At 42.5% G+C, this 23,733-nt stretch overlaps 1 protein-coding gene across 1 annotated transcript in view; it reads right to left on the minus strand.

Annotated features, from left to right (window-relative positions):
* Positions 1 to 23,733, minus strand: part of CLVS1 (clavesin 1) — a 92,607-nt gene that overhangs the window by 5,043 nt on the left and 63,831 nt on the right. The window contains exons 3-4 of the mRNA XM_062570330.1: positions 15,092 to 15,202; positions 13,675 to 13,910 (exon numbers count right to left, since the gene is read on the minus strand). Coding sequence (XP_062426314.1) covers positions 13,675 to 13,910; positions 15,092 to 15,202 — 347 coding nt within the window. The remainder of the gene's footprint in view (positions 1 to 13,674; positions 13,911 to 15,091; positions 15,203 to 23,733) is intronic.

Genomic DNA, 23,733 nt, shown 5'->3' on the forward strand with positions numbered 1-23,733 from the left:
GTGTTTCTCTCCCCTGACAGGGAAATGTTTTTCTTTCCATGCTCATTACACCTGTGACCTGTGTAATTACACCTGCATACATGTGTTCAATATAGCTATAACTAAGATTGCCATCTTTAACAGTGTCTAAGAGACTCAGTTGCTACATGTAGATACTTAATGCCATTTGAGGCATGTTAGAGTATCCATGACATCCTTCCATGGCTGACAGTTATGACTCAGGATTTCACAGAAGAAGTTGCAGATGGAGGTCAAGAGGGCATTACAGTGCCTAAAATAAATGAGGTGCCTGTATTTAGGCAGCAGAACCCTACCCTGTGCCTTTGTTTCTGCAGGATGAATGTAACCAGTTCACTATGTTCAAGCCACGTTCAGGTGACCTGGGCCAGAGATGAACTAATAAGAACCTAAATAGGAAACACTAATTGCATTATCCTTCTCACATCTCCATCTGAGGAGACTTCAATTATTTGCAATTCATCTTGCCATCAGACCGATGGTCACCATATGTTCCTTTTTTAACTGACAAAGAAAAATAAGCATTCTTTAGGTGCAATTCATTTGACTTGCTTTAAGCACCTGCATTAGGTTAGATGAGTCACATCCTACAAGTAACTCTTTCTTTTTGCTATTAACAGAGCATAGAAAATTAGCTCTCCTGCAGATGTTTAAGTTTGGTCAGAGGAATCCCATCAGGGTGCTGGCTTCACTTCAAAGTTTACCAAATAGGTATTTCTCTAGCCTTATAAACAGTGTCTTTCATCTCTGTGTTTTGTCATTCTGCAATTCACAGTTCACTGCCTGAGCTGTAAATCACAGCTTTGCACTAGCAACCCAACACAAATTAGAGTTCTGGATTACCTTCATCACTGCTCTAGGCTCTAGCGAAAAGCTGAAGATGGAAAGAAAATTCAGGCGATCTAAGCACTCATATTGAATTGTACAGATGCTCTGACCTCACTCAGTAAAGGACTGTACCTATTTTGAAAGTACTTCTGGGAAAAACAAGGATGTCCTGACTGACTGTTGGCTTGAACACTTTAATCATGTTCCCTGCCTCCCATCCACACTGAAAAGTGGGACCTGCGCATTACCTCAAAATCAAGAGTTGGTAAAATTGACTGGTCCTGCATGCATTTCAGATCATATTAGTACCTGTTAATGTCAATACATCTAGCATGAGTCAGAGTCAGAATCTTGAACCATATTCCATGTAAAAATTACCTGAAATTGTTGCTAAACTGAGAAGTATGAAGCTGGCCAAAGCAGAACACTGCACTGAGTCCTTATAGTCAACTGATCAAACCAGATTCTCAATCACCCTCAAGGTGAGATCTGCACAGAAACGGGAGCAGTTTATGAAGGTTGTTGTTTTTGTTCACAGGAATAAAATCTGCTTTCTCCAAAAAGTGGAAAGCATTCTCCATCCCTGGAGACTTTACCTCTCTTAAGATTAGTCTATAGTGTTCACTGATTGCTCGTTATAATAGTACAACTTCAGATGACCTTTGTCCTACTGGTATGGTAAATCATGCCTTTTCAGTTTAATATAAAATAAATTTCAGTATCTAATATGTCTCATTGTTGACTTTTTTTCCCTAAAATGCCCTTAGTATTTATTTTTCTGTCAGAGTTCACAACACTTGGTGCTTGCTAAAGAGCAGTCTAAGTAAGTTCGTAATAGGATTTTTTTTTCCTTCATTGCAGTATTATCCTATTCCATGTCATGGAAAGTACTACAGGGGCTGCTTTGCCAGAGTCTAGCCTGTGACTTTGCACAAGGTCTTTCAGTTTGTGTCTACTTTATCAAGCCAGTGGACACTATATTTTAGGCTTAAACAGAAGTTAAGAAGGTATTAAAGACCAGGAGCCGTGCTTTGAACCAGATGGATGGTGTTCGGATTTGTGTGGGTTTATTTTTTAATTGATTTAGATGCAGTGAAAATTTCAGATAGAATTCACTGGCATTTTTGAAGTGGGTACCTGCAATAAGCCTGTGTACTAGAATATGACAGGTACAGTCATACAGCAAGTGTCAAGCGTAGCATGTCATGAAGTCAGTAGTCTTCATGAGATAAAAAACTAGTAATTTAGCAGCTATATGATTTTTCCGTTTGACTCTAACCATATATCTTTTGAATAATACTGCAGTAAAATCAGCTCAAAACTTAAAGATATTTAAAGCATAGAATCCAGTGACTTAAGGTCCCCATTTGTTTATAGAATACCTATATTCTAGTCCTTGTTCTGATGAATATTTAGCTATTAACACCAAGTGGAACATATTCTACAATTTGAGGCAATATTTTCTACATAATGTAGCCAGAACTGCCTCACACATATTTTGAATTGCTTATTCACCTGAAATATGGTGCATGTTCTGCATGTGCCTGAGCTTTAGAATTATAAGGGAATATTTCTGAATTCCTAACCTTGTGGCTTTCTCCTTTTCCCCAATAGCTGCCCAATAGCTGGTTTTGGAAAATGTTTGAGTGCAGGGGAGCTGGTTGAGTTAAAATTTGGCACAAATGAACAGTTGCTTGAATCATATAGATAAAGTTACTGTGTAAGGCCTTGCCCTGGCAAACCCTCTATATATTTGTAGTTAACATCATGCATGCAGGAGACCTAGCTGCTGTAAAAATGTATTATGAGCGCTGTGAGCCAGGGCTAAGTGGATAACAGATAAGTCAATGACTTATCTAGGGTCTAATTTCCCAGGCTAGTTAACCTTGCTTAGGAGAAAAAAACCCAAATGGAAAGAGAAATGAATTCTCACTCTCACTCCTGAAGCGTGGGTACCATGTGAATGTGCTCCATTTAAAGTGTCAATCAAAACCTCCATGGTGGTTTTACTGTTCAGCAAGAATATTTAGAAGTCTGGAAAATCAACAAACCCCAGCTGTTTCTCCAGTAGGTCAATCGTATTTTTCAAATGACAACACTGCATGTTTATGTATCTACATCAATATCTAGGTGGCAGATGGCTTTATATGTGTGTGGTCATTTCAATGCAATTACCTGAAATTCAGTCAAAAACCATGCAAAAAGACAGGATGAAGGCCTTTTAGCTGCATTGATTTCAGAAAACTCCTGTCAGACTGCAGCAAAAGTGAATCAGCTCATAGAAACTGACATCTGTTGGGTATCACTTTTGTTTCCTGTAAAAAATAAAATGCTAAAACCCAACACTGAGCTAACAGCAATTGTCAGTCCATCATGACATGCTTGCCTTAAAGGCCAACTCGCAGTTCTCTGATCCCTCATTTTATGCTTCTTTTCACTACAGCAATGCTGATGTGCTGTAGCTCACAGGAGCAAAGATATGTTACATTTGTGCTGGGCTTCGTTTGGACAGTTTTGTGGAGGAAAAAGGAGGGTGGCCTTTTCTTTCCAAGTGCAAGAGGCTTCAAGCCTCTCAAAGTGACACACTGTAACCAATAAATCAGATCACGTTGTGTGACTCTATTCATCTACCTCTCACCTCCCATCTGCTCATTTCCCTCTAATTCCTTTCCTATTTCACCAGCACCTCAGGGCTGTTCATCTCCCAATCATTCACCCCATTTACAGAGCATAATAAGTACAGAAAACAACCTTTTTTTAAATCAAAGCCATGAATTTTTTATTGACAAAGTCTGAGGGACACTTCTTTCTCCCCTCCACACCTTCTATCGGACTATATAATAGGATGCAGCATCTGAGAGTGTGCTTTCCAACATACCTCAAGAACATATGCTTATCAGGTGGGGAAAGAAAGTACTTCCCCCACCCCACAATAACAGAATCAATGAAGATGCACAGACTTGAAGTCTTTGTGATAAAAGTTACTCTTTTAGTAATGAAAACACTTGAAAATGAAATGCATGGGCAACACATTTTGAAAGATGGGTATGTTCCCACAGGTGGTGTAGACAGATGCAGGCAAGCTCTGCTCAACATGGCATCAACTTCAGTGCAGAAGCCGTGAAGTGTGGCTCTCTGCCCAGGCTAATAAGCCCTGCTGAAATCTCTTGCTAATTCAACTCTGCAGCTTCTGCACTTTCACTGGCTCATAGCTCTACATTAACAGTGCAGCACTGTGCCATGAAGACCTGTCAGCAGAGATGACTTTGGTACACCAACCATAGCATTTCAAAGATGTGAACTAGCCTCAGCTCCTAGGGGTGTAGAACTGACTTTATTAAGTGATCCACCTACACAGGAGAGGACACAGGATTAAAACACAGGCCTCCAAACTCCCCGTCCAGTGCTTCGTCCTACAGAACAACAGAAATGGTGATAACCGCTGCGCTTCCCAAACAGGATCTGGCTTTTTAGCTGATGTGAAAGCAGTGACCATCTTTCTCCACAGTGGTTAGCACATCTAGGGAGAGGTGTCTGAGTAGTCACGTCAAAACTGGAAGTGACCAGGACTGCAGACCTCTGCTTAACAGCATGTATGAAGAGAAAACTATGAGTACATCTACACTCGTAAAGAGATGGGTGCCAGAGTGTACTCCACCACAGGACCCCTCATCCTCCAGACTGCTTACCAGCTAGCTCACTCCTTGCTCTCTCCTGAAGGCAAGCTCCAGCTACTTCTTCCCACAGCATACCCTAGGCACAGGTCAATGACATCTTACTGCAGGATCTGCACCCAAAAACCAGTATGAATGACACTACACCACGTTTGGCTCTAACCCTGTCCTAGTTGTCTGTGAATCCTCAACAGCCTCCTACCACATACGCTCCAATCCTTTATCACACACCGCAGGGAATGCAGAACATATCCTTTGGTGTTTGAAATAAAAATAATTCTCTGGTGGGCTATGACACAGCTCTCAGCTTACTGCAGATGTGTTGAAGCACAAAAATGCACAAAAATGCTCAATCATTTGGCATAAGACATACAGACAATATAGCTATTGAGGCTCAGAGGAGAGAAAGATCCAGGTGCTATGCAGTGCAAATGAAGACTCCTCTATTAGAGGCACTCACTGAGCAACACAGACAAGAGTCAATCTGTACCACTGATGTTGGAATTAAGGTTCATGCCCTTGGCTTTTCTCTTTTATCAGTACAGATGTGCCTGATAAACCTGCTCCCAAGTGCTTTAGAGTTCCTGCGTCAAGGTCTTGCCTTGGTCGGGAAAGGTGTGGGTAGGTGCTTATTCTCTTCATCCCTTTCCTGTAGACTGACTTCTCCACACTCTTTTTCACATAAAGAAAATCAGGGCACTTGCTTCGACCAGGAGTTCCTGGAAGACCCTTAGGCCCCTAGGGTGCAATATGTCATACATCAAAAGATAGCCCTAGTGATGAAGCTGAATAAAGACAACAAAACAACAGCAGTCAGCAGATTCACAGCAGATTCAGAAACAGCTACTAAAAAATATCCGGAGTATGATATCCAAGCAAAGGAAATAAAGGCCAAAATGCTGAAGAAATTTTGCTTCTCCCACTTTATGAATATTACATACACATGCACACAGACAGTCCTCACCACCAGTCCCACTTCTCCTACTCATCTCCATTTCTTTGTCCATCACATGTGCTTCCTAGCCCAACTGCTTCCAATCCCTTGGCTCAATCACTTGTCTTTTACTACTGCCTCATCTATCAGTCTGCCTTGTTGCTCCCATCCCCATGACACCAGTTCCCAGCATCCCAGATGGTTCTTCCCTGAATCTTAGTCTCCTCAATGTGGCATGCCAACCATAGGGAAGATACAACCCTGAGAGCAAAGGGGGTCAGTCTTCATACTCCCAGGTCCTACATCACAGATTTCCTGTTCTTAGTGGGAACAGCACTGCAAAAGCGACTCTGCAGATGTACTCTTTAGGTTGGAAAGTCAAGCACTGAAACAGCAGGAAAAGCTGAAATGTAGGTTGTCAGAGCAGCATTCACTCAGTCCCTGTGTGTGGGGGTGTTATGACCTTTGCATTACGACCCAGTTCCAGGAGCACGTACTGTTTTTTCTCAAAGGACTCTTGCCTCTCTCAGTGCTTAGGGTAGACAGTGCTGAGTTAATAAGTGGCTATTTATTTTACTTTCTCCTTGTGGTTCGGTGTAGCTCTGTGACATATTCGCTGCATATTATTCAAGCCCTGCTCAGAGGATAGCCTTTGTTAATTCCCTCCAGAGCTTTTCTGTGGAGTTCATCAGCACAGTACTTGTGTGCCTCTTAAATGCTAATTCATTTACATCCATAGCAGTACTGCAAGGATTTTTTATTTCCACTTTGCACATGGAAAGCTGAGACTCCAAGAGATTAAGGTCCAAATATTCCTCTAATGCAAGGTACCCATTTTCTAGTGCCTAGGGTCTGATTTTGCGGAGAGCTCAGCATTATACAGCAGTTTGTATGTTCAAAGCACATATCCCATTGATTTCAGTTGCAGGTGAGTGCTGAGCATTTCTGGAAATTAGACCCCAGAGTCTATAGCTTGGCAGACTGAAAACAAGCAATACACAGTTTCACCATCTGGAAGAAGTTGGGTTTAAGTGACTTGCCTGGCCTATGTAGGAGCTCGAGCATAGATGGAGAACAGCATCCCCAGGGATGCATCCAACAGACTTAACTAAAGGATCATTCCCGGTCTCCAGCAGACCTCCCATTACTCATTCCCATTTCTTTGCCCACCGTGTGAGCTTCCTAGACCTGTTGCTTCCACTCCTTTATTCCTCCCCCATCTTTCGATCAGCCATATTGCTTCCATCCCAGTGAGCCCCCTTCCCGGTGTCCTAGGCAATTCTTCACTGAACCTTAGGCTCCTCAATGCAGCACACCAATAACAGGGAGGATGCAGCTCTGAAAGCAAAGAGGGTCAGTCTTCCTGCTCACAGGTCCCATGTCTTGTTACAAGCCTGCCTCGAGAAGAGTGAAGTTGTGGTTACAAGTAAAAGGTATAGTTATGAAAGACCTCTGCACCTGATGGCCTAGCCAGGAGAGGGACACTGTGGGCATTGAACAGTGAGACAGAGCTAAACGAACTTATTCTGGGAGACCAAGCTGGGGACCTTAAATGCTAAAATTAAGTATGTTTCTAGAGAACATGTGTGAATAGCCTTTTCAAACACTTGTACCATGGATAGATTTAGGTGGATTTTCACAGGGCAGCAAAAGACATGCTTTGCAAAAGCTATTATTTGTTTTATTAAGTGTCATGTCTGTCGTCTAAAATACTAAATTTCTGGTAAATTTATAGCCAACTAGAGGCATAATTTACAATGTAATGTTTTAGGCCACCTGAACAGAACCACTTCTACCATTCCCACCTCTAGTCTACTGTCTAGGTATGTGCACCTTCATACTGCCCTGATCACTGGTGTGGTAAACAGATGAAAAACATGTTATTAACACCCTCAGAGAGAGACGGATTTCCTGCCCTGTCCCAGGGGTCTCCCAGCACCAAGCTACCTATCCCTCTTGTGTTTGGTTTAGTTGTGGCTCTGAATTCCTTCCTGGCCTCTCTCACTTCTGATTCATCAGCGAGTTCTCACGCAGCTTCCCAGGGAAGCTGTGGCAAATCCTTTTCATTTCTTTCTGATGCATTAGCAGAATTCCAATCTAAATCTGTGAAACTGTCCCGCAGCTAATAATCTGTGTTCCTATACAGTGCATGCATTACTATGCTATGCATGTCTTTGGAACACCTGCTTTGTTATTAAAACCCATCTCATTCATAACCTGCATATGGGAAAAGCATTTGCACAGAGGTATTAAGAAATTCTCTGTTGTTTGAACTAATTCTTAATAAAATTATGAATATAATTCTTGCATTTTAGGTCTTACATGTTACGAGTAGATGCTTTACCTGAATGCCTGCATGGAATATTTCCCTTCTCCCTCAGTAGAAGTGGAACAGTCCATCCCAGCTACGAGCAGAGCAACCCAGGTGGTGTCCATGGGTAGTGAGTTGTTTTCACACGTTTTCATACTGATTTTTATTTTCTGGCATTTTACTACTTCTGCAGTAAATTGGTGCTGACTGTGAACCGGCATAAAACATGACCCATAAAAGCAGAAACATATGGTGGCAGAACGTTAAGGTCACACCAAGGATAACAACTAGAAAGGTCTGCCTTGCACAGCCCAGCTGGGCATATGGAGGAACTAGTCTGAATAAATAAAAGCCCTTCATAAGTCACACCCACAAATGGCCCCTTTTGAGTCTGAAAGCGTTCCAACTGGCATTTGTGTGTACCAGCTGTGGCACCCTCTTTCTGAGAGCAGGATCCTGTTTCAGAAAAACAACAATTAGCAAAAAGTTCATCTGAAAATCAGTCCTTTTGAAAATACACACATCAGGAAGTAATAATGGCAAAACCTAATATATGTTTTAAACTCATTTCACTCTAATCTAGGGACATAAAAATCTACATGCTCTGGTCTCAACAACATCAGGTTAAATGTTCCAACAGCTTTTTAGCTGTATTTTCAAAATGGTTCAGCAGACCAGACACCGAATAAAGGGGCTTCTGACGATCCACTAGACATATTGCTGTATCTTTAGGGGGTTAAGTTTCTGCTTCATGGAAGGAAAAAGAGATGGTGTCTTGATGCATCAGCTGCATATTTTCACAGTAGGTGTGATTGGTTATACTGTAGAAGTTTCACCCTAACTCTGAATTTCCTGAGTCTCTGAGGAGCATGACTTGGGGACGAGAATGTTCCTTATTCTAAGAATAATTTTAACTACAACTTTGATAAAAGTTATGTTTAGTTAAATTTTGATTAAGTAGATTTGATTAAACAACACCAGTTGTTTGGCTAGGAATATATATGTAGCTGTTACATAAAATTTCTTTTCCCTACAGAGAAATTGCAAATTGCACTAGGTTTCCAGACCTGTTTGCACTGGTTGCATGTTGCAAGAGAGCACTGCCTTGATATCTGAGAGAGCAGAGATGGCGCAGTCAGACTCAGCTGTGCCGACTACTGGGCTAGGAATAAACAAAGACAGAGAACCGTCTTGATCACTTGGACCAAAGATCAAGTTCAGAAATGAAGAGGCAACCCAGATGCAGCTGCAGAAAGGCAGGGCTTGTAAAGAAAAGAGAGTCACAGAGAAGTAAGATGTTGCTGCAAGTTACTTGCTGCCGTTGGACCCAAATGTCAGAGTTGGGTGACACTTGGGTAAAGGCAAACTCTTCAAAGAAGTGAGCTCCTTAAAATCTTACCCAGTCACTAAACCAGTCTCTCCAGTTGAAGATGGTTGCTCACTGCGCTTTGGTGCCCAAAGGAACCTTTTTCACACCACAGTTGCCCAAAAGGACATGCCCTATTGGATTTGATGAGAGCAGGCTCCAACTCTTTAACTGCTAGGCTTAACTGTTCCCTCTAACTATCCATGACATTACATGCCCAGGTAAAACCACCAGCTGTTACAAAAAACAACAGCTCAAACAAAAGCCGTCATGAGCGCTTTAAACAAATGCTTTGCTTTTTGTGTTAGCTCCCTGTGGATTAAACCAACTCAAGGCCCCCTCAGACCATCAGGACTCACAGGAAGTTTGGCCTCAGCTACAAGAGGTGGGGTTTTTTGTCTCTGCACTCCAAATTTTCACACCATTTACACAGCTTTCAAATCCCAAAGCTAGCAAGTGAGATGCTCCCTGAGTGGATGCAGACCATTCAGAAGAGATGGCCCATGGCAGGGTAAGTTTCTCCTTAGAGACATAACAGTGGCTATTGCCCTTGCTGCTTTAATGATTATAAAACCAATGTGGCCACACTGTTGGTTTGAACTGACTGTGCTTTTACTGTATTAATGCTAGTTTGCATGTTTATTACCTTGCCCATTTCAAACTTCACTGAGCTGAATCTGAATAAACAGATATATTCTGAATAGATTTCATTATTGTTGCTTTTTTTTCCCCCTGACCATTAAGACTCATTAGCTGGAGTCATCAGCTATTTTGCTTTGTTTCCCATCTGCTCATACAATGCTAGGATTCTGGGATTTTTTTTCCCAGGTTGTAAGATAATTTCTGCAGATGGGAGTGCAGTTTCCACTGTTTTGATTTTTTCCCTGTGGAACTTCATGTGGCCAGTGGTGGGTCAAAAGAGCATTGCAAATGGCTTTGATTAAAGACATTTCCATATTTCAGAAATTTGTCAAATCTCAAGATTTTCAAGATCATGTTACAAGCTAGAGTCAGTGGTAGTTTTCAGTGATTTCCCCCTTGATAAAGACTCTGCTCTCTGAAGAAAATAGGGAGTCTTGTTCAAGAACAAATCTTGTGCAATTTCAAGGCACAGAGAAAAAACAGCCTTGCCTGTGGTTGGGAAGAAAATAGCATTCTAGTTTCATTGCTGTTAAGAGCTGCAGAAATCGGAACTTAATGAGACTTTGAGGGCCAAGTCAAGTCTCCTGTGACCTATGGTAACCACCTCATATAAAACCTTTAACTCGTGTTTCAGTAACTCACTCCTCTGATTGCTAGCAAACTTCTGCTAATTTCCAGCCTAACTATACTTTGGTGAGTTATGCCCATTTGTTCCCATGCCTGTGTTGTCCATTTGCTTAAACAGCTCTTCTCTCACCCCATTTTTTTCCCCTCCTGTATTTATAGAGCAATCAATCACATCTATTTCAGCCTTTGCTCTGTGAGGCTTCACAAACCACTCTCTTCTACAGTATCTCTGTAAAAATATGCTCTCTATTCTCCTGACCCTGCTCGCAGCTCTCACCTGAATTTGTTTCATTTTGTACTCATCTTCCCCGGCTATGGGAGCCAAAACGCTACTTTCAGTCCTGAAGCCAAAGCACAAACTGGTACCTGTTTCACTTCCATTCCTCCCTTCTTGGTGCGGTATTTTTTCTTGGTCTACATTTTAATAGATAGTTTTCAGGTGATAACTTGAGGTCAGCATCACTCAGGACCAGAAAATACCCTGCTCCCTTTTTCCTCTGTGAACATTGCATTCACTTTTGAACATAAAGTAAGTGATTACAAATCTATAAAATTATTTTGTAGATAGATCAGTTGTTTTCTGATTCCATTTCCTGGTGTTTTTCTTCCAGATCTGTAATTCCTATATCGATTTCTCAGTATTTCTGATACTAAAATTGACACAGAAAATGGCTTAAGTTTGATATTGCACGTTGAGTAGGTAGCTTGTGCTCAGGGTGAGCATCTCTTGCTAGGTGTAGGGTGCGCTCTGCAGCTTCCTTTCCTAATTTTGCCTATATATATCACCAGATACCACAGTTAACTACTCTATATTTCAGATTTGCTGTGATTTGGACTAGGATTTTGGAGGCTCTAATGCCAGGAAAACACTCCTGGCCTTGCTCCGGGGGGATAAAGCTGGATTTACCATCCCTGGGTAAATCCACCTTGGAGAAACACTGCCCCCTCGTGCAGCAGCTGTTACCTGGCTCTTTGGAGAGATCACTCAGAGGAAACCTCTGCAGGGATAGGAAGTCCAACAGGAAAGGACCCATAATTGTTCAGCAAGGCTTTTTGTCCTTCAAACAGAGAAACCCGAGAAGGCTCAGTCTTCATTACTTCCCTTTCAGAGGAATGTACAGGCTAAGAGAAGGGTCAGCCACATTTTTGGTTAAAAGGAACATCTCTGCATAGAAATATTTCATGTTTGCTCGTGATTTTAGAAGTTTTCATGATGTGTGTGGAGGAGGAGGGGAAAGATTTTTAATGGAAGGGCAAAACTGCTTTAATAAAGGCAAAACTGCTAGGACTATTGAAAGCAAATTATATTTAAGATGAAGACTAATGATAGGAGATCACAGATGCTTAGATGCCTAGCGTGAACCTCTCAAGGGTATCAGGAAACCCTAGCCATGACCTGAGCCCCTCATTATGTTAGATGCTGTAGAAACCTAAAGAACTAGCAGAAAGTGGATACGAAGAAAATTAATACTGGTAAAAGTCTGTAGACCTCTTAATAGGCCTTATATGCATATAAGGCATGTAATTACGCTTCCTAAGTACAATCTTTTACCTTAAGTTGGGTCAAAAAGCAATTTCAGAGGAGGAGGAAGCAAAGAAGATAATCATAGGTGAAAATCTGTAGAAACAGTGAACTTTTCACCTCTAACGGCTAGAAATGACCACAGGATACAAGATCAGATGGTTCACTTAACTGCCGAGTAACAAAATTAGGGTAAAAGTTAGATCTGGTCTGCCCAGAGGCAACATGACAAATTAGATTCATCCACTTGCCATACTGACATTAATGCACTTTTATATTAGTGAGCAGATTACAAAAGAAGGCTTTGGCTTGAGGCAGGGTTTTCTGGCACTGAACTCATTTTCAAGCCGAGGTTCTCCCCTGAAGGCTCAGTGAAACCTCACTTTGCAGCCAAAGATCTGATCCTCAGCAAAGCTTTGCCACTAACCTGTGAACAGCTCTTAATACTTCAGAACTAAAAATTATGCAGATTTCTTTCTATGAAGCTATATAAATTATACACTCTCTGTTTGCACCTTCATAATAAAGAAATAGTTAGTTTACATCTGGCTAAAATCGTTCAATGTGCTTCATTGCTAAAACTGTCAAAAAAGTTATTTTAAAGCCAATTCTCCGGAGCGGTTTTTCCAGACAGGCTTTGTAAACCCATCCTGGCCCCCCTGGTCCTGCCTGGGAGTCAGCGGGGAGAAGCGCTGCGCACGCAGACAGCCACCTCTCCCCGTGCTGAGGCCACGGTCCCGCTAGGACCGTACACGCGCAGCCTCGCGGCCCCGACGTCGGCTGTTTCGGTGCGAGGTCTCGCTTTGCGGCCGGAACAGCGCGGAGTCGCGCCAACCTGGGCAGGAGCTGCGACGCCGGAACGTCTCCCCTCTGCCTTGGAAGACAAAAGACTCTTAAAATTAATTGCGTGACATTATGGCTCATCTGCCTTGTCAGGTTTGATTTTGCTGTGACGAAGTGACGGCGGCTGCCTGTCACAGCGAGCGGCGCCGTGTCTCCGGCTGCCCTGCGCGGAGGCGAGCAGCCAGCCCGGCCATCGCTCCGGGGCCTGCCCACCGGCCCTGCTGTGCCGCGCAGAAAGCCACCACCCTCAGGGAGCTGCGCCGGGTATCATCCCCTCCTCATTCCCTCCCCCACGATCAGTGCAAATGGCCGGGGCTGTCGTCTCCAGAGCTACAATTTTAAGCATTCAGAGCCGAACGCACAATCACTAAACCAGAGATCTTGCTCGCTAAAGTAGCTTTTCTGGGCTCGCGGGGAGCAGGAGGGACAAAGTGGCTGCAGAAGTGCCTGGATGAGACTAATCCATTTCTCCTTTAGAGGGCAGTGGTGTTCGTCGCACAAAAGCTGCATTCGCAAGGAGGTAAAACCATCATCATTAGCAACCGGGGTCAGCAGGCACCAAAGCAAGAGCAGCTAATAAAAAACAGGCCTTAAGTGATGCTGTGGCCATGCTATGTCATACAGAAGAGCATTTCACTGTGATATACTTTAGGTAATACTCTGTGCAGGGGCTCATTAATTTCCCTTGTTTTTGTTCACAGTCATCAGTAATCAGACAAGTAATTAGGGCTCCTCAGAGAGGCCTTCCTTTCTCCTGCCATATTGTGGTGGCAGTTTGGGCTGAAGCACTGGCAGTGTTTGCCAAATTAGCTGTGGCCTCTTTCAGAGCCAGATGAGCCCTTCCTGTTAGTTTTATGCCAAATCTGATAGAAAAGCCAAATGAGAGATGATTTCAAAAGCAGAACTCACCTTTTCATGGGCTTGGGTGAGGCCTCCCGCTCCAGGTTGGAGGACGCGTGCTTCACATGCATTGCATTGTAGGAGGTGTGAGTGTATTCATTCTCATCACTGTAGTCGGGCCCGAGCAACGTTCGAGCCCACGTTCCCATGTCGTAAGGAGGAAGAGTCCCCCCAAATTCAGAGGGCAGGCATTCAGGGTGTATTAGCTGGTGAAGGCTGTTCAGATTGTTACCATGGAGGAAGATCTTTAAAAAATAGAAAAGAGAGAGTTCAAGGTCATCATCAGTTCCTTTCATCAGTAAGTACGATAATAATGACGCTAATGAGGTGTGCAGTGCCATTAGTTGACTCTGCAGTTTCAGGTGGGAATTTTCAAAGTACTCAGCATGCGTTCAGGCAGGGGAGAGGAGGAGGATTAACTTTGTATAGGTGTGTGTGTAGGTGAAGAATTAGGCTGGTGCTCTAAACACTCCCTAAAATCCTGATTCACTCTCTTTTGGTGCATGACAATCCCACTTTCTTAAGTACCAGATTAGAGAACATAAAAGTCAGGGATAATAGCTGATTACCACTGCTATAAGAGGATAGAGACTTGTACAAAGAGTGGTGAGAAGAAAAGGGAAGTAGTGGAACCTACAGAAAGAAAATGTGAAGAATATGTCCTCAGCTACTGAGAATGTAGCCCAGCTCAGCACCCAGCGGCTGATGTTTCCCAATGCTTCTGCTGGGCTATTCCACACTGCTTCGGTTGTCATCTATCTCTGCTTCTGTGTTCTCTGCTGTCTTTAGCCTGCAGGATTTGCATCAGACATACCCCAGCGCAAGTTCTGGGTCCTCCTGAGAGAGGACCCAGAGTTTGTTCCATAGACTTGAGAGAACAAACGGACAAGAAGCCTGCAGGACAACAAGTCACATGCTTTTTGGCAGGGAAGGCCTACTTCTTCAGCGTGAGGAAACAGGCTAAAGGCAAGGACATTCTTGTGGAAACCAGTGAGACATTTTCTTGTGGAAATTACATGGTCAAAGTCAACTTGCTGAAGAAGCAAAGAAAGGAAATTTCACTCCCACTGAAAGAGTTTCCATGGAGCAGAAGTTTCACCCTCTGCTGGTGACTTCAGCCATGCCTGGTAATGCCTCCAGTATGCCCATTCTCTCTGCCCAGTAATATGTCCCATTAAATGGTATCTACTCTCTGTTAGTGATTGCAGTTCTCTGCCTGGCTCACATTCTGAGAAATACCCACCTCTGTCGAGTTATTGGTTCAATCAGACCATCACAAACTCTAACTAAACTCTTAGTAATAGCTGCAATTCTCAGAAGCAACTTAAAAAAAATTCAAAGAAGAGAAGGAGGAAGCAAAGAAAGCAGACAGTCATTCCAGATCTGAGCATCTTACCCCCCACCTCCACCCCACCCCTCCAGTTACCCTTTTTCTTGTCTTGTCTTTGAGGAATGGTTTGATTAGTGTGTACAAGGCATGGATGTACCAGGGCTGGTTGACAAAATGGACTCCTCCAAAACGGGCAGGAAAGCTGTCCTACAGAAAGAAAGAAATGGAAGCCAGTTAATAGATGCAGTGCTTTAGTCAGGCAGTCAATAGGATGAAAGTCAGAGGAAGAAGTCTGCCTCTTACCATCTGCAACAGCTAATGAGCACTGGGCTTGGTTGGGAGGGGGCAGGAGGGAGACAGAAAGAGGAAGAAGCCAAGAAACGCTTACATCACTTTTTTCTGTTAGCAGGCACAGTCCCCTCTCCTCTCCATGCACTAGCACATCAATTGCTGATGATTTAAAGTAGACTCTCCAGACACTCTGCCTGAACATTTTTAACTCCATCAGGGCATGTGACTTTGCCAAGATGGGAAGTGAGGCAGCACTGATGAACATAGCTCCCTTGAGGGGAAACTTTCTAATTTCTCATTGTGTTGCATAACGCAAGTCCCCAGTTCCCACGCACGTTGCTACACACTGCTCACCTTTTCACCCTTCTGCCTCCCCGCCTCCCTCCTGCTAAAATCATCATTACAATGGCTGACCTTTCAGGGTGAGTGAGCAGCGTATTATGGGGAGGAGGATGGGTGGGAAATGCTGATAAGTGAAGGTGTCGCGAGAGAGCACCATGACAGCACCATGGAAACTGGCAGAGCCAAGTGCTTGCTACGAGGCTTTGTACAAACACCCCCTGCATTAACATTCAGGTAGCGTCCTCCCGGGGAGGTGTTTGCAAAAGCATCCTACTCCGCTCAGGCGGCGTGGCGCAGTTAATAAAAGAGGAGGTTGCTGGCGCGTTTTTAAAGGTTACCTTATATTGTGACAGGCATTTTGTACCTACAGTCTCATCTAACAAATGTCAGTCAGTCAGTATCTTCTCACTTGCATAAATAGTAGAATGGTCACTGTTCCTATGTGCAAACACACATCCAGAGATAGGAGAATCGCTTGCCTCTCCCTGGCGAAGGGCAACCCTAACAAAGCCTGCATCAGCCTCTGAGTGCTCATAACCCATTTAAAAAAAGATTATAATCAGATCTCTTCCTTCAGAGCTTTTGCTTCAGGACTGAGGCAGTGGTCATGTCCACACCCCCCCCCCCCAAAAAAAAAAAAAAGAAAAAGAAAAAAATATTGTAGGGTATTATGGGGCTTTCTTTCACCTTTTTCTGAAGAATCAGAGATTGAGCACGACTGATGAGGAAATGAGGTGGATTTGTGAAGTGACATGGAAAATCCTCTTACACACCTGCCTGGTACAGCTTCAAGGTCAAATTATTCCCCAGATTTAGCACCGTATCTGTGTTCTGCCACCTCTAAGCGCCATCCTTACCCAAGTCAGACTGGCAGGACCCTTTACACTCCTCTATAGCACAGGCCATGCATTACCACAGCAGTCATCTCAAAATACACTTAGTGTTTGTGTGGGGCCACAGGCCTTAAGTGCTACTTCTGTCTCTTGCGATAGAGTGGTGTAATCTGTAACATGTCAGTTTAACTGAAGTCATTACAAATATCAGTCTTTTTGATTCACTGTTGCAAAACTGTGGCTGCTCAGTATGTAGGAGGCCAGGCTCAATAACATAACAGGTGGTCCCATTTTGTATTCCAGAAAACTATAAACTGGGCCTTTTAAGGGAGACACATGCTCTGGTAAGATCTGTTATTGCTCATTCACTCTAGAGAAAAAAGACTGTTCCCATTGTTACTGGGATATTAGTCAGAATTTAGGCACATGGCTTTGGCTGATATAAATTACTGCTGTTGCAGTGAATTCAACAGAACTGTCATGAGAAACACTATCTGAGAATCTGGCCTTTATTCTAAGTTTGCCTAGAAAAATCATTGACAATCAAAAACATGAGATAAAGCCAAAGGTGACTTTCTACCATATGATGACCTGAAACTGGATTTTAGACCAGAGCCAAGAATGCCCAACTCATGGGAAATTCATATGTATGAGCAGTTGCTTTCCTCCTACATGGGAATGAAAATGTAAAGAACTGAAGCTCTTCATGGAACATTAGGAAAAAATGGCAAAAACAGATAACAGAAAATATTAATCAAGAAATATCAGAATGTTTCAGCCACTTTATTCTCCATATTTGTTTAAGCAGGAGCCATCCCCAAAGCTATAGACCTAGGGTTGAAGTTCTGGGACCTTTTGCATTTTGCTTCATTTTTTTTTGCACTATAACAAATGCATAGGTCAGTGTAGGAGAGACAGCCTGTATGTGAAGCAAGGGACAGTAAAGACATGAGAAATGTGAAGCACAGGGGTACTCAAAGGGGTAGAGATTTACACAAACATGAAAAAGAATTGTTTTCCTTCTCACTGGAAAATACAGATCACATTAATCACAATCTTCAAAGGGAAATGTCGGTCAGACTTCATTTTCAAGGTGAATCTATTTAGCTTAGAATATGTTTCCAGCCTTAATGATACCATCTTATGCAAAATGGACTGAATGATGACAATCATAGGGACCAGGCAGAGGTTTAAATTGGCAGACTGCCTCTGGAAAGAGTTTTTTGAGGAAAGTAATTACTTTTTCACATAGAAAGTGAAATTTGTGTCTATTCAACTTAGATTGTTGAGTGCATAAACTAGATTCAGTCTAGTATATCAGTGGATAAAGTGTTACAGGAAAGCTGCTTGTGTAACAATTTTGTTTAATGACAACTGCTTTATTTTCATTCTGAAGATACACCTAAAGTGCACAAAGAACCTTGAAAAGGCAGTGTGATGATAAGAAAAAAAAAAAAATTTGTATGTGTAACTTTTTGCTAATTTTTATTCCTTGCCTTTCTAAGCAGAGTAAGCTCAGTTTGACTTTCATTCCTCAGTCCACCTGCATTTGTAAGGCTGTCAATTAGAGCAAGGGCAAAAGTATGATTTTTTTAAGCTAAATAAATTTGATATGGGAATCATCGAGACACTGTTTGGAACCCCAACACACCAATTTTGCAGAAGTCCCTAATTAGAGCAGAGTTGCCTTGGAAAGGAAAGCTCTCATCTGGAGGTATGTATGTCTTACGCAGTTCCAGTAAGATGTATGAGACCTTTCCCACACTCCACTTAGTGTCTCTGCTGCTTTCCCTGGGGCAAGGTGAAAGAAACTGAAATTGATTTTCTGCTGGAGAGCTTTTGCTTTTAGGAATTCTCTTTTGATTTCTCATGTCTTGTGATTCCTTGGGAAGGTGTATTTTATAATGAGGTACATTTTTTGGAGCCTATTGTGAAAAGGACCCTGGGATCATAGAGCCTTTTCTTAACCTGATTACTTGTTAAAACTCTACCCAATCATGAGAATATATTTACTTTTCATTCCAATGGCATAAATGCACCAGTGAGGAAACTACAGCAATTGGGGACTGATCTAATTATTTGTGGATACTATTGTCATTTTTTCTGAAAATCAGACTGGACATATTTGCATGACACTCAGAGATGTGACTGCAGCATGAATAAATACTTCCAAACTGATGTTAACCTAGCTAACTTGCTACTGAGAAATGAGAGGGGAGAAACAGTAAAAGGAGGTGTGATATCACCTTGAGCAGTTTGGTCACCCCAGAATGGGACCAGGTCTTCTTCACTGGGACCTGAAGTGAACTAAAAGAAAACACCTACCTATGCTTACACCTTTCCTAAACGGTGTAGCCAAAAGAGAGACAAAATTGTCAAGATATCAGGTTTTGGTTGTTACTGTTGATGATTGACTGAAAGGAGTGCTAGAGATGGGCCTTTTCTTTTGACTGATTTGTCTTTTTGACTTTGCATGTGTTTCTTCTGCTCCTTTCATTGATTCCCCCCCCCACAGCACCCCCAAAGAAGAAACAGAAATGAAGAGTTGAGTGCCATACTGAAGCTGCCCAAGGCCTCAAAACATGTCATTTCAGATTGTAAAATTGTCTCCAAGCTTTCAGATCAGAAGAAGATATGGAGATCATTGATTTCTTCTCCTCCTGAACCCCCTGGTCTGTGAGCTTTCTGAAATGAAATGAGCCTGAGTCTCAAAAATCTCCTGTACATAATGTTCTGTTAAATAACTTGGGAGGAAATGCTATGAGGTGAATGAGAGACAATTTTTCATTATTTCTGCTTCATCTTGCCTTCACGACATCTATTTCTTTTGGATGCATTAGAAACCTTTTACTGTTTTGTTTCTCTGAACTCCTTCATACTGAAAGCTAAAAATGAAAATGATTTTCCAACACTCAAGATGTACATCTCCTCACACTGAAGTGCAGCAGAAAAACAAAATTGTCTTTGAAATATGAAAATTAGAAATAAGTCTAGCTTGAGATTCACAGCTAATGTTTTCAAATCATATGAACAAGCTTAACAGAGAAATGATCTGAGCTCAAAAAACAAGTTAGAGCATATTTCTAGATTTGGGATGTCTGGATTTTGGACACAAACATCTCTAAAACGCTTTCATACATTCTACTCTTTGCAGTCAGGAAAGTAAATAAACATCCTGACATCCAAATGCACTTTAATCTGAACCATACTGCCTGGTTTAATGCAGATCAAAGCATAATTCCCTTTGAATGAAAATAATTTCGCTTAGATTCTGGAAGATTTCAATCATAAACAAAACTGTTTAAAGCAAAAGATCGTTTAAATCGAGGATAAAAACATCCTCATGCTTCTGAGCTTGCATAATCAGTCCCTGTGGTGGATTAAATCTCCCACAGCCTGTATTAATAGCTTAGTAAAATTTTATTAATAGCTCAGTGATAGTTTCTCCACAGAGAATTTCCAGGAGTGGGTGGTTTTCAAGGATTGGTACAATCAGGGCCTCCTGGCTTTCAGCTCTGGATCACTGAGTGCAAGTTTGGCCCCTGAAATAGCAACAACATTTGAAATTTGCTGTCCTCTGGTTGTATGGCTTTGCCAGATTTCGGATAAGTAGTGTCTGTTAAGAGCACGTCCCTGAACACGTTGGGATGAAGGCATTTTAACGCTCTTGGTGTGGGCAGAGCAGCGTCTTATAATAGATGCTAAGAGAGAAAGTGAAGTGTCACCCCCACCACTATAGTTTCAGTTTCTAATTTTAAAGAAGCTCCTAAGAGAGGAATGTTTAATTCGGAAAACCCTGAGGCCAGGAGGCAGCCAGACGCAGCAGCGGGACTCGGGAATGGAGGGGCCGGAGGCTGGGCTGTTTCCACGCCGCCCTGAGCAGTCCCCAAGTGCCTGCGGCAAGCGTTGCCACTGCTCCCGCGCCTGCTTGGAAATGAGGCACGTTCAAATCCCCATCCTGACAAGTTTCTCTTGCTTCTGTTATCTCATTTCGGTCCCTTGCGTTTTTGAAGAGACGGGGATGCAAAATTAATGTTGCCGGTGGCAATAGTAGCAAAGTCGTTTGCTTCTACCTTGGCATGCCCTCAGAGTACACAGAGCTTGGAAATAGCTGCAGAGGAGGGGGGAAAACATTTTTTAAAAAAGGCATTAGTGCTAACGACATGGTAGACTTGAACTGCTCAGGCTACAACTATAAAAAGAATTCTTGCAATCAGGAAGGACTCATTAATTTTGCTAAGCTGCAAATGTGACTGTTAACACCGAAATGCTCTCTTTTCTGGGATACATAGAGTAGCAAAGGACTGGAGCAAAATCAGAAAAATACGAATGTTTGGTTTATTTTTACACCGTATACCCACATATGTAGATTAGTATGCTGTGAAGTACTGCTGTCAGGAAAATGGAGCTGAAAAATGAACACTGGGATGCATTCTCCTAGAATTTTTCATTATGTTTGTTATCTCTCCTGCTACACTCGATAACTTTTAAAATTCAGTCATTTGCAGTGGGTTTCTCCCAGTCATTACTGCACATTAATGAGGTCCTCCAGAGCATCTGTTCATGGGTGTTGGCAGATGGCACCAATAAATCAGGTTATAGAACGCAGATTTGTTCAGTAAACTTTGATTTGTCCTGATAGAATCATGCTGTCATATCATCTGGTCTAACAAAATAACTTGTAACCTTGGGGCAGAAGGAGGATTTCTTCATTGCTTCTTTACAAGCAATCTTTTGCTGAACCAGCTCAGAATAATTTAAGAACAGAAAATTTTCCCAAAGCAGTGACTCCTCTGGGTTGAGACCACAGCCTGCTGCTGCTTTTTGCTTGGCATGTACCTCTGTTGATCTCAAAGTGCTTCACACATTTGAGACATAGACTGAGGCTCCCTCATGAAGAAAGACGAGTCAAGTAATTGCCAAAAGCAGCAGGTTCATTCAGGGGCTTGGTTCAGGAGGTACTCGGAGAAATGAAGAATTCAAAAGGTGATTCAAAAATAGCTATGAGAAGGTAATGCTCTGACACATTGGTTTGTAAGTAGCACATGCATGTGCGCAAGTAGGGTACCAGTTGTCCCAGCTGTAGCCACATGTGCTGCCAGAGTCATAACACCTTGCTCCAGGTTAGGCCGGATTAGGCAAGGCCAGATCAGTCAGATCAGCTTCTGACTGAGCAGAGAGAGTAAAAGTCACACGTCAAGCTAAGGACAGGCAGTTTGGGTCACAGAAAGAGGAGGCAGTGTGGAAAGGGACACAAATTTCCCAGAGGCTATTTTTCAGAGTCAGTTTAGCAACTAGCTATGATTTTAGCAGCCAGCTCTAGCAAATTGAGCTAATTCCTCTCCAACATTGTCCTGATTTTTGGTGTAAACTGTGACTTGGAAACACTTTCGTAACCGGCTCTCTTAAGTGAGGGTGACTGCAGGCTGACTTGCTTCTATTCCTGTATCTCACTGAACACGAAAGCCTGAAATTAGTTGTGGGGGGAGGGAAAAGCAGTAAGAAGATCGTCAAAGCTAGAGGTAATCTAGGGTTTAATTAGAAACTGTAAAATGCACTGGGCACAGTGAAACCCTGTCCTCGAGGCTTGCCGAGTGATTGCGTGTGCTGCTCGCTGAGGTGCGTAACCACAAGTAGGCTGTAACATTTAACAACCCCTTTGAGCTGTTAAGGCAAGGGATGGCTGTGACTGAGCAGCTTCGGTTCTGCGTTTGAAACCATCAGAACGGCAAAGGCTCCATGCAAACACCAGGTTTCCGAGAGGAGTGACGTTTCCCTGATCCTTCCCCTGATGTCAGGAGTAAAAGTAATGCTGCTTGTGCCTGTGTGAGCCGTTGGTGAGCTGTGTGGGTGATACGTATGCTGGTCCAGGGTTCATATGGCAAAGTGATGCTCAGATGTCAGCACTAGCTTTATCCTGACAACATCTTTCACTGAAAATTGTAAATGGTTTGTTATTTGTTTAAAAAGATTGAGTTTTCCTTCCTGAAGACACTCACAGGAGTTACTCTGCTACCTAGTACTTGCCAAATACGGAGGCCCTGTTCCATATTAATGGTTCTTTTCTTGTCATCCTATAGTTACTATAATTGCACTCACTTTCCTCTCCCTACTTTCCTAAGCCCTGCCCTATCTGACTGCAGCAAAACCTTCTTGATCCGCGATGAGTTGCTCAGGAAGTGTTTTTTTCCATAGCCAGATTTTGCCACAGGATCTTCCAAAGTAAAACAGCCACAAAAGAATGAGCAGGTCCAACAATGAAAGTAAAAGTCTTCATTAAGATGTCTTTAAGGAAAGACCACCCTAGTTTCTTTAGACATGGGGGGGGGGGGAAGATGTCTAAAGAACACTGAGATTAAAAATGTTGCAATGGAAAATTCAACCTGAAAAATGTTCTATTTTTAACATGCATTTTTGGAAAAAGAATGACTTAAGGATTATTTTTAATTTGAAGTAATTTTTAAAAGTTAGCTCTAAACAAAATTAATTAGTGCTATTAACAACTGTAGCCAGAATCGGCAATTTTCCCTAGCTGACCTGATTTAAACCTCTCTCTCCCTGGCTATCTTTCTTTCTATAGAAAGGCCTTACACCCATCCTGAAGGTAATAGATCCATGGGATGATATAGTTTCAAGTACATAGTGTGGAGGATTTAGCACAGAGAAGATGATATGGAGGCAAATCCACTAGGATTTAAAAGACTACTGAAAGGAGAGAGTCAAGTGCATGCAAAAAGCAAGGCATAAAAAAGGATAAACTACAGCAGCTCATTTCTTGTCCAACAGACAGTGTAGGAGTTTTGAAAGAAAAACCCTCTCTGGAGTCTATCTCTTCAGATATGCATTGCTCTGCTGAGGCATATTGCTGGAGAATCTGCACAATGTACATAAAACATTTATTCTATATTTTCTTCACGTTGCCACTTGTTATATTTGTTTCATCTGTCCTCTGCCAAAAAAAAAGCCCTGCATCACAGTGAAGTGGGCAATGAAGGCCAAAGTGTCATAGCGAGGACAAATCCCACAGCATTGCCCACAGCAATGCCCACAGCAGTAGTTAAAGTCAGCCAAAGAAAAGCAATTAAAAAAGGTCTTGTGGCACTTGCCTTTCATCTCAGGAGACCTATTGACTTTGCAGCAAAACTTTCCGTTTTGCCTGTGAAAGCGCCAAGGTACTGTATAGAGATCATACAGCAGTATTAAACTTGTGCTGTGATCAAAACTTGATGATGGAGGAAAGAAGATTCTGTTATTTATAGTGCTTGGTAGCCT

Source organism: Rhea pennata, chromosome 2 (genome assembly GCF_028389875.1).
Source record: "Rhea pennata isolate bPtePen1 chromosome 2, bPtePen1.pri, whole genome shotgun sequence".
In the NCBI taxonomy this organism is placed as follows: Eukaryota; Metazoa; Chordata; class Aves; order Rheiformes; family Rheidae; genus Rhea; species Rhea pennata.